Raw genomic sequence first — 17,500 nt, forward strand, 5'->3', positions numbered from 1 at the left:
TCTCCACCAGACTCCATGTAAATAATCAGGATTAGCAGAAATAAACTTTTAGTGTGTATAGAGCCAATATTCACCAGACTCCATGTAAATAATCAGACTTTTAGTGTGTATAGAGAATATTCACCAACCATTAAATAATCACTAGTATAGAGCGCATATCTCCCAACTCTGTAAATACAGGACTTTTAGCGTGTATAGAGCCAGCATATCTCCACCAGACTCCATGTAAATAATCAGGACTTTTAGCGTGTATAGAGCCAGCATATCTCCACCAGACTCCATGTAAATAATCAGGACTTTCATAAAAGTCCTGATTATTTACATGGAGTCTGGTGGAGTTTGGTGATGGTGATTTCGGGGCTTTTTCATGTTAAACTAAAAGGATCTTACTCTTTAACTAAAAGGTCTATCTCTGTAGGGATCCTTTCCATAATGTTGTCAGACACTTAGAATAATAATCGGAGTCTGTCAGCGGTCAATAGAAGGTGCGCAATTGCCCGTTAACGTTACAATGCAACTTGTTTCTTTAACCCTTAAATATGTTTTAAACTAAAACCACAATTTAACTAAACTACTTGTTAAATTTGTGGCATAAATATAGAGAAACGTCAAGTGAAAAAGCTTCTTGTATTATACAAACTAATGTAATATAAATAACAAAAACTGAATCTCTGTGCAGACATCGCCAACAAGGTCCTGCTGTCTCTGTTCACGGTGGAGATGCTGCTGAAGATGTACAGTTTGGGTCTGGCTCATTACTTCGTGGCGTTCTTTAACCGCTTCGACTGCTTCGTGGTGTGCGGCGGCATCATGGAGACCATCCTGGTGGAGCTGGGCATCATGCCCCCGCTGGGCATCTCCGTGCTGCGCTGCGTCCGCCTGCTGAGGATCTTCAAGGTGACACGGTGAGAAAACACACATCTGCCAGACCCTCCTCCACAGAGCTGTGGAAGAAGGTCTGGCTATGGTCCACACAGCATTCAGGGATGGGAGAAAAACGGGGACAGATTCAGCAACTGCATCACGGCCTATTTCTCTCTTCTAATGTTTTCAGAAACACGTTTTCGGTGAACTATTTTAGTACAGAATGAGATATCGTATTCTGAACGAGCCGCCATGACAGTCTGGCTTTGAATATGCGGAGAAAACAACATTGACATATATATAATGGACCAATAGACCCCGTTGCTCTGGACGGAGACCAGTGAAGGATATTAGAAGCACTTTTCCGGTGATCTCTTGCTTTACTGAGCAGCCTCCAACTGAGAGAGACAACGTAGATGTGACGTGAGCAACCTGTCTGAAAGTGTGAAGTCTTCTGGTAGCTGTGCCGAGAGAAATCTCAATCATTCCCAATCTTACAGAGACGGAGAGCGTAGGTATATGTAAGGAGATAACATAGGCACAGGCTAATTACTGATCACTAACATGCTAGTTAACATTAGTCATTAAACCTAAACAGCTAATGGAAGTCCAAACTGCCTGTGAGCTTCTCCTGTACTATACGGTAATTCCTCTACTGTGTGACAGTAAGTCTCGTGGTTATGACCCAATCGTTAGCCTATTGTTATAAAAGCGTCTGCTACGGAGCCATAACGTGAGCTACAAGGTAATGGAGCCTTTTATACATTGTCGTGTTTCTTTAGAAATAAACTACGGACAAATAGAGTCTTTAAACGCTTCAGATGTAAAGTTATTCTCTGTCAAAGTCACGTCAGAATGAATGGGAGTCAATGGGATGCTAACGGGAGGTGATACCTTTGTAGCATCAAAGTGGCGCCATCGGAGGTTCGAGTTCTGAAGCGAAGCTTACCCTCTTGGAAAACTCACGTGACGCGTTCGTCCAATCAGCTGCCGGTTTTCATTACTTGGGCGACAATACAGACAAAGAGTATAGAAGTACCCTTCGATGCAGAGTAGCGCCGCCTGCTGCTATGGAGACGTATTATACGCTTGAGTCGGTGTCGCCTCAAATGTTTTGAGGCAGTTTTTGGGATCTCGGGGACCCGACTGATCAGTCCGACTGCCTTTTCAAATGACGTTCGGCCATCTGGTTAGTGTGTCAGCGCCTTTAAACTAGCAAAGACACTTGTAAAGACTGGGGATATTACAGGGTCACACATTGCAAGACTACAAGTAGATTCCTTTTGAAAGATTTAATCAAGCTAGCTAGCTAGTGCTAGCGTTAGCTGGTAACTTTAAGGTAAAGTCAGCAGATGTTCTGTTCTGCCGTACACGCAGATGAATGTCTCCAGTATCTGGAGGTCTGTGTTCATCTGCCGGTAAATCTCCTGTTGGATGACTCGCTTCAGAAGGGTTGAACATCAGCAACTTTCCCTCTTTAGTGGTTAGCGCAACGCAGCGCCATAGCGACCATAAACACCACAGGCTCTAGCCGTTTGCTGCTTCCTGTTTGGTGCTGGAGGGAGAGCAACCATTGGTTGTTGACAATGACTACGTTTACATGCAGCCAATAACCCGTTCAAAACCGGAATATTAGCAATAACCCGGTCGCGCACGGCCATGTAAACACCGGCAAAAACCCGAATATGCTACCTGGGTTACCCCTTTACTAACCCGAAAGTTTGGTCATGTAAACGCGTATCGGCATATCCCATCGCAAGGAACATTGATTTGTGTTCTGCGCATGTTCTATTCGCAAGGAGTCTCGGTCTTTTGAGTAGAGGAACTTCTTGTATGCGCCAGAAAACATAGTTATAATAATAATTATATACTATAATATATATATTTATATATATATGTCAATGCAGAAAACCTGCGCGCAGTATACCGGAAGTAAACAGGAAGTAGAGGTAAACCTTATACACTGTCTATGAGGTAAATATGGCGAGACGCAGCACAGCACTACACTTTTGGAGCGAGGAGGAAACCAATTTCTTCATTAGTGTGGTGAAAACCATGAATATAATGTCTTTTATTAGTGTGGTGAAAACCATGAATATAATGTCTTTTATTAGTGTGGTGAAAACCATGAATATAATGTCTTCTGTTGACGGCAGAAAGTACCGAGATAGTGAGATTTATAAGAAGGTGACCGAAAAGTTATTGCGTCTTAAGGTTGTCCGTAGGCTACGTCCAGACGCTAACCGTGCCTCGCCGTTTACTTCGGGATATCACCATTTGATTACAGATTCCACGTATACAGGAGTAACTCTCTCTGCTCTCGCATGTAAACGGGTTATTCCCAATGTTTCAGAAACCCGAATAGTGACCTTAACCCGAAAATTGACAGCTTGTAAACGTAGTCACTGTTCACATGATTTAACTTCACTACGAAGACTTCAAATTTACGACAAATATCAAACCTGTTTGGTTTTTGTCGTAACGTCAATACGTTGCTTTACACCCCTCCTCGTCCCCGCTCTGATGTCACTCTGTGTCTGCTCAGCCATTGGACGGCTCTGTCCAATCTGGTGGCGTCGCTGCTGAACTCCATGAAGTCCATCGCCTCGCTGCTGCTGCTGCTCTTCCTCTTCCTCATCATCTTCGCTCTGCTCGGCATGCAGCTGTTCGGGGGGAAGTTCAACTTCGACGAGACGCAGACCAAACGCAGCACCTTCGACGCCTTCCCACAGGCGCTGCTCACCTGCTTCCAGGTAACACTTCGTAGAGAGCCAACGTCAAGGGACTAACTTTGGGTTCAGCGTTGGGTGGGGGGGAATGTTTTTTTGCATTCTGGTGAATTTCTCTGCAACAATTTGAGCGGGGGCTCTAGTGGTAATTTGTAACTGTACCTCAAGTCAAGTCAAGGCAGCTTTATTGTCAGATGTGCTATACATGCAAAAAAAATGCAAATATTTTTTTCTCCCTCTACTTAAAATCAATCTGCAGATGACAAAGAAATTGTTCAAAACAAGTTTTATTTTGTTTTGACTCATACACACACATGGGGCATGTATATCATTATGATTATTCATGCCAATTTTGTGGAAATATAAATTGGTTTGAGTGTTTTCCCTACCAGTTTTTTTTTTTTTTTTTGGATGCGTGAGATAAAGCTGTTTTCACACATACAGGTGGTAATTCACTTCTCCTTTTATCGCTAAAAGTTCAAATCGTTTTAACGTTATTGCGCAACCTTGCCCCTATTTCCACCTGTTGCTGAGTAACGTACGTTAACCTCCCGTGGTCTCTTGAATGTAGCGTACCTGTAGCAATAAGCTCCTTCGTAGCGATAAAAACAAACGTCGAAGAGGAGCTCCGTGCTACAGAGCGACGATTGCAAGTTGTTGAAGCCGCTACAGACCTCCGTCACAGCTCGGTCGTATCAGCAGCTTTTAGTAGATGTGTTGAGCCGCAACAGAGTTCCTCAACACCGCCTCTGGTGCCACGCATGGTGCTCCTTCAGGTCAGCGGTAGCTGGTGGTTCAGTTACCGAGAATAGGTGACTCTCAGCCGGGGACAGAGCACCGCGAGGAAGTGAGGAGGGAGGGAGTTGAGTCTCCTGACAGCCTGGTGGTCTTTGAGCCTGCTGGATTTGGCCCGGAGACTGCGCAGTCTCCTCCCTGATGGCAGCAGGCTGAAGAGGCTGTGAGATGGGTGGGTGGGGTCACCTGCAATCCTGGTTGCTTTGCTGGTGAGGCGGGTGTTATAGATGTCCGAAAGGGGGGAGGGGGACACCAATGATCTTCTCAGCTGCTCTCACTATGCGCTGCAGAGTCCTGCGGCAAGACACGGTGCAGAGCACCGTACCACACGGTGATGCAGCTTGTCAAGATGCTCTCAATGGTGCCTCTGTAGAAGGTGTGCATGATGGGAGACGTCACCTGTGCTTAGGCCAGTGTTTCTGAAATGGGGGTACGTGTACGTACTAGCGTTAATACATCCATGAGGCTAACGGCAAACCGCTACAACTATGACAGATCGTGCAGTGTCGTGAATCCCACGGAGGTGTTAAAGCGCCCATATTCTGCTCATTTTCAGGTTCATAACTGTATTTTAAGGTTGTACCAGAATAGGTTTACATGGTTTAATTTTCAAAAAACACCATATTTTAGTTGTACTGCACAGCTCTCTCTCACTGCTGCAGATCCTCTTTTCACCTGGTTTCTGTTTTAGCTACAGAGTGAGACCTCTTTTCATCTTCTTCTTCTGTACTATCTTTGATTGCACTTGCACATGCGCAGTAGTTCAGATGTAGAGCATGTCAGCTAGCTAACTCTAGAGACAGTAAAAGAAAGGCTGTTTCTCCAACTTTGGTCAGTTACAAGGCAGGATCAGCTGGGAGACTTCTTCTAAACCAGGGAGCACATGGAAGTAGTTCTTCTGGAGATTATGGTGAACTTGTGTGTGTTGTAGCAGTGCTTTGCTATTGAGAACGACGTAGCATGCTAGCGTTAGCATGATAATGCTAACGCTACGAGCTAACGGTCGTGGTTAACCAGCTCATTTCGGACTGTGACGTCACAGTCGAGCCGATTTTGAACAGCTCACCCGGAGACTGAAGGCAGGACACATTCAGAAACCGTATCTCACTCAGAACACCATGGATGGATTTATTTCAAAGTTTGTATGTGTGTGGAAGCACCAGAGACACAAAATAACACCCCAAATCACCAGAAAAAGTGATTTTTTCATAATATGGGCACTTTAAGAGAACTCGTAAAACAGGATTATCATCTTGTGCATGCGCAGAACTGATGGTGTACCGACAGCTGTAGTTACTTCTTTTGTCACTTTTTTCAAAGTTTGTCGCTTATTTTTATTATTTGTCCCTTTTGTCGCCCTAGTGTTGCCTTCCTTCTTTCTACTGTGTTTTTTTTCTAAGTATTTATTACTATTTTCAACCCATTCTTGCCTTCTTTCCTTCTTTTTACCATCTTTTCCCAAGTTTTTGTCTCCTTTCTTCATCATCATTTAAATGTTTTCCAGGTCCAAGGCTTTTGTTTAGTAAATCTATCGCTGACAGCGCTGTATTCTTCCTCTTTATAGAGACTTTTTTGTTTTACCAAAAATCATTCATGCTGGTTAGGGGGTACAAAAAACTGTTCAAAGGGGGAACATTATTGAAAACAGCTTGAGAACCACTGGCCGGCTCTATAATATTACTTGGCCTACATATGATATCTGTGGAGGGACATAATTAGCCTCCCAAAACCACAAAGAGCTGTGGTCACATATGTCATACACAAGCTTTTAAACCCAGCTGTACAACAGCTTACAGATTAAAATGTCTGATTCATTAATTAAATTACAAAACCCTGGGAGGGAGGCCAGCCTTTGGAGGTAAAACAGAGTAACCTAACAAGAATGAAGCATAGCGTAAATTCTGGCAGGTCACGGAGTCAAGCTCAGCTATTATCTCAGCTTATAGCTGACAGTTCCTAAGCCAGCACACCAGCTGATGGCTCAGCTGAGTCCCTCTTTTGATTGGATTTCCAAATAGCGTGCGCTCTATTTAAACTGCTTTTCCCAGCCTACACCTCTGCTGCTTCTCCGCTAGCGCTCGCAACCCACCTCCACCACAGCTCCTCCTTCTGAATTCATGTTGTCTGACTTAATCATTGTCGTGTCTCTGTCATTAATGCTGCTCTGTTCTGTGCCCTTTGGGGATCCTGCACTGCTGCTCTCCCCACTTAACACTGCTGCTCTCCCCACTTAAGGCTTTCCATACATGCACATGGAAGTCCAGGGAGGTGTGCTCTCCCTGCCTCATGCTTTCCATGTATGCACGTGCTGGTGCGGGGAGGCCCCAGAACAGAGCCATACCGCCAAATACAAATTGCAGATGAATTTTTTTTTTTTTTTTACAATTTTACCCTAATTGGGTCAGTGTGCACACTGCACTGACTAAATATAACACCAACAACTTTAAAGGTGCTCTTAGCGATGTTGGGTGACGTCACTTCTTGTTGACGCTCAAAGTATTGTCAAACAAAACGAGCCTAGCTCGCCCCTCCCTCCTCCTCATCCCTCCCCCTTCCTTCCGTGCACTAACCCCCCCCCAACTCCCACCCCGAAATCCTTCTTCTTGGTTATTGGCTGGAACTGTGTTTGTTATGTTTGGTGGTGCAGGTTGGCGCAGTGTGTTTTTGTTAGCGTTTGTGGAGCCTGGGCTGTCTACAGAGACCGCGTTTTTTTACAGTGTGTTCAGGGGACAGGCAGCTAGCAGATAGTGAGGAGATATTTTTACAGTGTGTTCAGGGGACAGACAGCTAGCAGATAGTGAGGAGATGTTTTTACAGTGTGTTCAGGGGACAGGCAGCTAGCAGATAGTGAGGAGATGTTTTTACAGTGTGTTCAGGGGACAGACAGCTAGCAGATAGTGAGGAGATGTTTTTTACAGTGTGTTCAGGGGACAGACAGCTAGCAGATAGTGAGGAGATGTTTTTTACAGTGTGTTTAGGGGACAGGCAGCGCTAGCAGATAGTGAGGAGATGTTTTTACAGTGTGTTCAGGGGACCGACAGCCAGCAGATAGTGAGGAGATGTTTTTTTTCAGTGTGTTCAGGGGACAGACAGCTAGCAGATAGTGAGGAGATTGTTTTTTACAGTGTGTTCAGGGGACAGACAGCTAGCAGATAGTGAGGAGATGTTTTTACAGTGTGTTCAGGGGACAGACAGCTAGCAGATAGTGAGGAGATGTTTTTTACAGTGTGTTCAGGGGACAGACAGCTAGCAGATAGTGAGGAGATGTTTTTTTTTACAGTGTGTTCAGGGGACAGGCAGCTAGCAGATAGTGAGGAGATTTTTTACAGTGTGTTCAGGGGACAGACAGCTAGCAGATAGTGAGGAGATGTTTTTACAGTGTGTTCAGGGGACAGACAGCTAGCAGATAGTGAGGAGATGTTTTTTACAGTGTGTTCAGGGGACAGGCAGCTAGCAGATAGTGAGGAGATGTTTTTACAGTGTGTTCAGGGGACAGACAGGTCGCGATAGTGAGGAGATGTTTTTACAGTGTGTTCAGGGGACAGACAGCTAGCAGATAGTGAGGAGATGTTTTTTACAGTGTGTTCAGGGGACAGGCAGCTAGCAGATAGTGAGGAGATGTTTTTTTACAGTGTGTTCAGGGGACAGGCAGCTAGCAGATAGTGAGGAGATGTTTTTTTACAGTGTGTTCAGGAGACAGGCAGCTAGCAGATAGTGAGGAGATGTTTTTTTACAGTGTGTTCAGGGGACAGACAGCTAGCAGATAGTGAGGAGATGTTTTTTACAGTGTGTTCAGGGGACAGACAGCTAGCAGATAGTGAGGAGATGTTTTTTTTTACAGTGTGTTCAGGAGACAGACAGCTAGCGTATAATGAGGAGATGTTTGCTGTATGTGACAAAAATAAATTGTAGGGCTAAAAAACGGGTTACATCGCTTAGAGCACCTTTAACTACGCTTAAAACGCATATAGCATAAGCCTATGTAAGACTTATTTTAAAAGCAGTGATGGAAGAAGTAAGCTGCTTATGACTGTGTTGAAAATGTTACTTAAAAGTATTACCAGTGGTATAATACATGTGTGTGTGCTGGTGTTGACTGTGAGAGCAGATCCTGACCGGTGAGGACTGGAACATGGTGATGTACGACGGCATCATGGCGTACGGTGGCCCCGTGTTCCCGGGGATGATCGTCTGCGTTTACTTCGTCATCCTCTTCATCTGTGGTAACTGTATCCTTCGTCTAAGTGAGGCGTTCACTGACATCACAAACAGCGTGCGTTCCCCCTCCACGCAAGAACATTTCGTCTTTGTATTCATGCTATAGAATTAAAGGGTAATTGTGTCTTTCTTCAACCAGGACCCTATTTTCCCGATGCATTGGTGTCTAAGTGACTAATTTGAACAAATATCATTGAAACTGGTCCAGTATTGAGCGAGAACGCTCTAGGACAAATGTTCAGCGTGTATTTTTGCCGCTGACAGGCTCAGATTATTATTCTAAGTGTCTGACAACATTATGGGATGGATCCCTACAGAGATAGACCTTTTAGTTAAAGAGTAAGATCCTTTTAGTTTAACATGAAACAGCCGCGAAATCACCATCACCAAACTCCACCAGACTCCATGTAAATAATCAGGACTTTAGCTGGGTAGAGCCAGCATATCTTTACCAGACTCCATGTAAATAATCTGGACTTTTAGCGTAGGGGCCAGCATATCTTCACACAGACTCCATGTAAATAACGGACTTTTAAGCGTGTATAGAGCCAGCATATCTGCACCACTCAGACTCGTAAATAATCTGGACTTTTAGCGTGTATAGAGCCAGCATATTTCCACATGTAAATGGGTGAATTAAGGGTTTATTTCAACCAAACCACAGTGGTGATTGTTGGAACAGTGGAAAGATGAACCAAGACGGCTTTTGATAGTTTTATTTAGTTTCTGTCCACTTTGAATGAAGTGTGTTTTACGATGATAAAAGTCCTGATTATTTACATGGAGTCTGGTGGAGATATGCTGGCTCTATACACGCTAAAAGTCCTGATTATTTACATGGAGTCTGGTGGAGATATGCTGGCTCTATACACGCTAAAAGTCCTGATTATTTACATGGAGTCTGGTGGAGATATGCTGGCTCTATACACGCTAAAAGTCCTGATTATTTACATGGAGTCTGGTGGAGATATGCTGGCTCTATATACGCTAAAAGTCCTGATTATTTACATGGAGTCTGGTGGAGATATGCTGGCTCTATACATGCTAAAAGTCCTGATTATTTACATGGAGTCTGGTGGAGATATGCTGGCTCTATACACGCTAAAAGTCCTGATTATTTACATGGAGTCTAAAGCCGTCAGATACGTGTAGCGGAGTAGAAGAGGGTCTGTAGTAGAGGTGTGAATCTTCACTGATCTCCCGATTCGATTCAGTTATGATTATTACGTCAGCGATTCGATTCGATTTGATATCTCGATGCATCACGATGCGTCAAATACATGTTTCTATTAAAGCCATGTAGGATATTTAATTCTTAGCTTTTCAAGCTTCAAAAACCAAACATTCTGCAGAGCTTTAATACTAAATAAACTGGATACATAAAACTATACAGCACTGAGCACATGGCACTTCCTAAATGTGCAAAAACATACCAGAATATGTAAACAGAAATGTTGTTAGGCCGACATTAAATTGTAAACAGAAATAATCGATTATGAGCCGGCCGATTATCGATGCTGCATCGTCCATGTCCACGATTCCATGCATCGATTATTTGATTAATTTCAACACCTCTAGTCTGTAGAAAAAGGTGGATGTTGTTGCGTGTTCTTAACGTGTCAGACATCCTGCTGAACGTCTTCTTGGCCATCGCTGTGGACAACCTGGCGGGGGGAGACGGAGACGACAAGAACAAAGAGTGAGTGATGGAGGGATGAAGGGAGGGAGGGTAGGATGTTGGAAGGTTTCATGGTAAAAGGAAACATAGAACAGGCGATGGAAGGATGTCAAAAAGGGCAGAAAACATGAAGAAACAGAGACTGTAAAAGAAAAGGTCAAGGTCAAAGTAACTTTATTGTCCCAGAGGGGCAATTATTTGTACAGCCAACAGACACACATAAAGACAAGACAAACAGCAATACAGCAAAACATGAAATACCCACAGTATCTAAACCACAATAGTAACATTTAAAACTATTTGTAAGTCTATTTGACCTCCATCGGGGCGGGACAAGGGGTGGCTAGGGTCAGCTGCAATGGATTGGGCCTTCTTTGCCACTCTGTTGGCAAAGAAGAGAGTGGTCTGTGATTATTTCCTGTTGTTCTCCAGGAAGAAGACGGAGGAAGTGGCGGTGGAGGAAGCAGCCGGAGCACAAGAAGAAGAGGAAGAAGAGAAACAAAAAGAAGTGAAGGTGAGAAATCTGACATTAATCTTTAAAGGTCCCATATAATAGAAAAAGTGAGATATCCATCTAGTGTTAATTTCGTCAGACGAGACTACATATGTTCGTCAACGACCTTTTCTTCCATGACTAAGACGAGACGATGACGAGACTGAGCCAATGTCCAAAAACGCTGACTAAGACTAAATTAACGTGCATTATTGTTGACGAAAAAAGACGAGACTAAAATGTTTTGCATAAAATATAAACTAAGCTAAAATCTCACTTCATTTTCGCCTACAACCGGTGCCTTAATGACAGTTATCTACCGGACCGGCAACGCAGATTCCGGCTGCGCTTCTCTCTGATGCTCCTAAACATCGCCGCATGTCACGCTAGTTAACGCTAGTTAACGCTACACTTAGCAGCAGGTAACGTTAGCCTACCGTTAGCTAGCAACTGGAGTAAACACGGTTAAAATGCTGACAGCTAAACGGTGTAGAAGTTTGTCTGTATTTCACTGGAGAGGATTCCTGTAGCTGCCGTTGTCTGTTGCGTTCACTCGAAACTCGCCTCGCCAGCCTCGTGCTGCATTCAAAGTTATTGTACAATAGCCTTTTCCCATCGAGTGGTTTTACTGGTGAAATAAGGAAGAGGCTCGATATCTGGTCGCATTTTACATACAAAAAAATCAGAATGTGTCATTATAACTATTTGACTGAAATGGTTATCAGAAATAATCTCAGAAATAATTTGTTATTTAAAAAAAGACTAAAATGTTTTGACTAAAACTTGACTAAGATGACGAGACTTTTAGTCGACTAAAACTTGACTAACAAAATAATTAGGGCTGTCAGCATCAACTCGTTAATCGCGATGCGATTAAGGGCCGAGCATAACGCGTACATTTTTTTTAATCGCATTAATCACATTAATTAGCCACCATTTATGAATTTATTTTCACTTCACTCGGCTTCACGTCGTGCCTAACAGGCTACTATTTTGACCCTTTGCCGCACTTTGCCATACTTCCCCGTAACACATCCTGCTGCTGCAGGAATAGCAACGCAGATTTCGGTGCCTCATTCGGTGCGACTGATATGCATGCTCTTCTCTCATGATGCTCTGAAAACAGACATTACAGGCAACAGAAGCATCACTGCTAGTTAATACTACACTCGACAGCAGCTAACGTTAGCATACCGCTAGCTAGTAGCTGGATTAAACACGGTTACAATGCTGACAGCTAACGCTAAACGGTGTAAAGTTTGTCTGTATTTCACTGTAGAGGACTCCGACACCGGGATGTAACAGTCTGCAGCTGTCGCTGTCGGAAAAACACAAACGGTGCGTTCAATGAAACTGGTAACCTACAGCGTCGTGGTGCATTCAAAGTTATTGTTAAATGCCATTTTCCCATCTGGTGGTTGTTTTTGTCATTCAGCAGCAATTTACTAGTGAAATAAGTTATTGTTATAAGTTATTACATTATTATTAAATCATTTAATTTTGACCATATGGCCTTAGCAAAACAAGCTGTTGTTTAGTACCCTTCTTTTTTTAACTTTCTTAAAAAGTATCGGTTCAGGCACCATTAAGGCACCGGTACCATTTTAAAAGTACCACTTTAGCACCGGTATCCAAAACAAATAATACCCAACCCTAATATTGACTCTAGATTCACACATTTTTATTTTGTTTACAATAAATAAATGAATAATAAAAAAATACAAATCTTAAAATCAAGTCACTTTATTCGCATTCATTTGATTCCCAATCGAGATACACTGGTAAGAATTGCCTTCCATTGTTAATATGTACTTAAAAACAGTTCTGAAATGCAAAATAATAGAATTTTAATCATGTCATAAAACATGCGATTAATCGCGATTAACTATAGAAATTCAGCAATTAATCAGGATAAAAAAAAATTTATCGTTTGACAGCCCTACAAAAAAGATATGTGAATGACCAAATATGACTAAAACTAACAAGGACTTAAGGAGCTTGCACAAACTCCAACATTTTAAAGTTGGCAGTTGTTGGCAGTTGTCAGTTGGTCGTCTTTATAATGTTCATAAAACCAACTGCCAGTCCACACTGCCCAGACAGTAACAGACAAGACTGACTTTTGTCACCTAGCTCTACCTTTTCTTATTTGAGTTTTGGTTTACTAAAACATGGATGAAGTGGAGATCTTGTTGAATGTGGCCAAAGTAGTTCTGGTCTACCTGGCCGGTAAAGCTGCTAGCCGTGTACAGGAGAGACGGCAACCAAGACGAGCCAGGAGGAGTCTGTGGTGGAAACCTTGGATATTGCGACATGCAAAACAGGGTGTCTGTCCTAACTTGTGTCAAGAACTTCACTCAGAAGATACTCCAGCTTTGGGAATTTTCCCTGTTTTGCTCCTCAAGCTTTTGAGGAATTACTCACTATGGTTACTCCACTAATTGCCAGAAAAAACACCCATTTAGAGACAGCATTTTGAGCTGTTAGAAAGTTGTCAATTGTTGGAAAATGGGCTCCATTGGTCCAACATTCTCCAACTCCAGCAGACCAGACTGGACATGTCCAACTCTACCAACTCCACCAGACCAGACTGGACATGTCCAACTCTTCCAACTCCACCAGACCAGACTGGACATGTCCAACTCTACCAACTCCACCAGACCAGACTGGACATGTCCAACTCTACCAACTCCACCAGACCAGACTGGACATGTCCAACTCTACCAACTCCACCAGACCAGACTGGACATGTCAAACTCTACCAACTCCACCAGACCAGACTGGACATGTCCAACTCTACCAACTCCACCAGACCAGACTGGGCATGTCAGACTCTACCAACTCCATCCAACAAACGCCAACAAACACAGACGGCCGGTACACACTGACCCAACTGTTGGAGTTTGTTGGAGTTTGTTGGTGTTTGTTGGCATTTGTTGGAGCAGTGTGCAAGCTCCTTAAGACTACGACTCCATCTCTGTTGTGCTTATAAAGTGGGCCGGGTCGTGCTGTATGAATACTGTGAAAGTATCAAAATTCTCAAACCAATCGGAGAAATACACACAGCCCGTATTCAGAAACTGAGCCGTCAGGACTTCCTGGACATTGTGATGTCACAACTATACTATATAGAGAGCCAAAGTCCCGCCCCTTCTACTTCCGGCCAACAGGACCTATCTTTCGACAAAAATATGAACGGGAGTCAATGGAGAGATAATAATTATTTTTGGTTCCCGTTTGAATTGAGCCATGGATTACACATCTGATGTTCGTCAGTTTAAAAGATCATTGTTGTTAAACTGTTGAAGTACCAGACTGTGAAAATATGTAATAAAATGTGCAACAACGTGCACAACGTTCTGAGCTTGAACATGCCCCGGCTCTCCCTCTCTCTCTGTCTCTGTCTCTCTGTCTGTCTCTGTCTCTGTCTCTCTCTCTCTCTTTCTTTCTGTGTCTCTCTCTCTCTCTGTCTCTCTCTCCCCGTGAGGTCATAAATCAAGCTGTTCCACTTAGCTGCTCCCCCTAGAGGCCTGGAGAACTTCCGTTGTGTAATCTGGATGCAGTGTTTTTTTTTGTTTGTTGCATTTGTTTTTCGGAGATTGTGTGCTTTTCTTTTTGCAGAGTGTTTGTGTATTTGGTTGTGTTGTGTGTATTTACAGAGTGTTTGTGTATTTGGTTGTGTTGTGTGTATTTACAGAGTGTTTGTGTATTTGGTTGTGTTGTGTGTATTTGCAGCGTGTTTACTAAATGCTGCTCATGTGTGGTCAAATTAATGAAGATGTTTTCTTAATTTGCTTGTGTTGTGTGTATTTGCGTGTGTTTCATGAAGTTGTGGTATGTAGTGGTGCAGGGCGTAGCAGGGCGTAGAGCAGGACCACGGCATTTTAAATGTGAGTCCGTCAGTCTGAAGCTTGTGTGTCTCTGCAGGTGGACATGGATGAAGACACTGAGTACGAGGAGGAAGAGGAGCCCCCTGAAGGAGAAGAAAGTCAGTTATTACCTAAAAAAAAATCACAAAAGACATTTTGTAATTATTGTTCTACCCAGAGATGTTTGTGTTATTAAAAAAAGACATTAAGTTAAGCACGCTCACTTCCTAGCTCTTTTAAAAAAGGAGTTTTGCTGGTTGTTTATTTATGTTAACGCTTGGAAGCAAACGCATAAAGACAACAGTACAATTACACTAAAAGATACTGTATTGTTATTGCTATTTGAGTTATTTAGTTTAAATGAAACTGTATTAAGGTTGTAACATGATTCATTATTTAGTTATTTCTACATGATCAAATCATTTATCTAAATGTCTTCATAATGACAATTGGCCGTCAAACAGCTGATGTGAGATCAGTTTTCAACCTGTTTAAACCATCAGATCAAAACACGTTTGTCAAGTGAAGATTCAATCTTTCATTTCATTTGTATTTCGGGTACTGTTCATTGACTAAAAAGTTATGGTGAACATTTGTATTCACGTTTAATAGCACACACACAGTGTCTAGTATGTGTGCTAGTCTAGGTAGGGATGCACCGAATCCAGATTTTTGGGATTGGGCTGAATCCTGAACCCCCTGGTTGAGATTGTGCTGACTCCTCCTCCCATCCTCAGTCCATGAACCCAGTAAACACATGAATGAAGTAAACGGTGACTGTCCTTCCTTTGCCGTACCTGAAGTTGCTGCATTCTGGCTGCTGTCTGGAGATTCCTTCGTGCACAACTCGTATTCTTTCAAATGTTTGGTACCAGATGTTGTAACAGCGGCCATGTTGTGTATAGTTTAGGGTCCTCGCCACCACCAGACCAATCAGCATTGAACAGATTGAACATGTAGCTGGACTTGAATGGCCTTCTTTTGACTGAAAGTTCTGCCAAACAACAACTTGTTCTGCTCACCAGATCCATGTCCACTTCCTCACAGCCTGCTGCATTGAACGCTCCCCCTACGTAAACACCTTCCCGTAATCAACTGAGCAAGCGTAGAGTTCGGTTCAATGGAAAAAGAATTGTAAGGTTTGGCAGAAAGCAGAACCCTGTCAAAAAGCCCAATATTCAGCCCAATCAGAAGCTGAATTGTGGATTCGGTGCCTCCCTGATAGCACGCGCGCGTCAGGAGAAAAACAGGAGGATCATGTTAAACTATAGTTTAACAGCAAAAAGAGATGTGTTAAAAATGACACATGTGTAGTCCCTGAACACACTCACCACATGTGTTAAAATTCTACACGTTGTGTCATTTTTAACACATCTCCTTTTGCAGTGTACAGTTTCCTACATCCATTTTAAATCTCTGTTTTAAGAAATCATTAGTGGGATAAATCCTATTCATAATTTTAAATTGCATTTCTTTCACCTTTGGCGGGACACGAAATTTTAAGTATTTACATCTAATTTTCTTTATTGTCTCCTTACCGAAGTCTTTGAGAATACACTGCAAAAAGAGATGACAAAACTCTTGTGTTAAAAATGACACAACATGTGTAGAATTTTAACACATGTGGTGAGTGTGTTCAGGGACTACACATGTTGTGTCATTTTTAACACATCTCTTTCTGCAGTGTACGTGCACGATACTATATACTACCGAAACACATACGTGACATCTTGTGAGACTTACATTAACTACGGCAACAATCTGCGGTCAAAACAGTATAACAGTACAACAGTCTACAGGTAATTCACATGAAAGTAGCCTACAAAACAATTCATTCATAATTCCATAACAACTTTAACGTTTTTTGAAGCGATGAATCAGAAGATGTCTCTCTTCCACTTCTCTCTCCTCCTCTCTTTTCCTCTCCTTTTTGTCAGATGAAATCCCATTAAAGATGACGGACCTGGTTCCTCCTAAAGAGAAGGTTCTTCCAATCCCAGAAGGCAGTGCGTTCTTCTGCCTCAGCAACACAAACCCGTAAGTAGTAGTATATATTTAGTAGTAGTTTGTTGTATTTCTTTTGGACAATAAATTCAAGGCAACAGGAACACAACAGGGGAAAAATAGAAAGATTGTGAAAGTGAGATTAAGAAAAACCCCTAAGGTAACATGCATGAGTCATAAAATAAATGAAAAGAATGATGATGATGTGTGGACTTGTGTGTGTATGTAGGAATGTGTAGGAAGGCCAAACTACAATATATCAGATTTGAACAGTTTAGATCCCATACAGGGGAGCCAAGTTCCTACAGCCCTATGTTCCCACATTTCCTTTTTTATAAATGTGTATCCGATTTTATCCCCCCAAACCCTAAACCTAAAAAATGTTGTGGGAGGATAGGGCTTAAATTGAAGGGAAATGTATGAACACAAGACCTCATTTTGAAACTGTCCTAGAAATGTGGGAACATAGGGCTGTGGGAACATAGGGCTGTGGGAACATAGGGCTGTGGGACTATTGGGCTGTAAGAACATAGGGCTGTGGGAACATAGGGCTGTGGGAACATGGGGGAATATAGGAACATAGGGCTGTGGGAACATGGGGATGTAGGAGAGCTGTGGGAACAACGCGTGGGGTGGGAAATATAGGGTGGCTTGAACATAGGGGTGTGGAGGAACATGGAGGGCGTAGGGAACATAGCGCGTGGGAACATAGGGCGGGGGGAAGGAAGGGGGAACATAGGGCTGTGGGACCATAGGGCTGCTGGGAACATAGGGCTGCGTGGGAACATAGGGCTGTGGGAACATAGGACTGTGGGAACATAGGGCTGTGGGACACATCTGGATAGGAACA

General features: G+C 42.9%; 1 protein-coding gene across 1 annotated transcript in view; it reads left to right on the forward strand.

Annotated features, from left to right (window-relative positions):
• The window catches only part of LOC120559065 (voltage-dependent L-type calcium channel subunit alpha-1F-like), a gene marked incomplete at its 3' end in the record, with an annotated part of 110,981 nt that overhangs the window by 68,222 nt on the left and 25,259 nt on the right, over window positions 1-17,500 (forward strand). The window contains 7 exon segments of the mRNA XM_039800488.1: window positions 680-905; window positions 3,410-3,617; window positions 8,497-8,617; window positions 10,230-10,305; window positions 10,717-10,798; window positions 14,705-14,765; window positions 16,584-16,683. Coding sequence (XP_039656422.1) covers window positions 680-905; window positions 3,410-3,617; window positions 8,497-8,617; window positions 10,230-10,305; window positions 10,717-10,798; window positions 14,705-14,765; window positions 16,584-16,683 — 874 coding nt within the window.

This window comes from Perca fluviatilis, chromosome 5, assembly GCF_010015445.1.
Source record: "Perca fluviatilis chromosome 5, GENO_Pfluv_1.0, whole genome shotgun sequence".
NCBI classification, from domain to species: domain Eukaryota; kingdom Metazoa; phylum Chordata; class Actinopteri; order Perciformes; family Percidae; genus Perca; species Perca fluviatilis.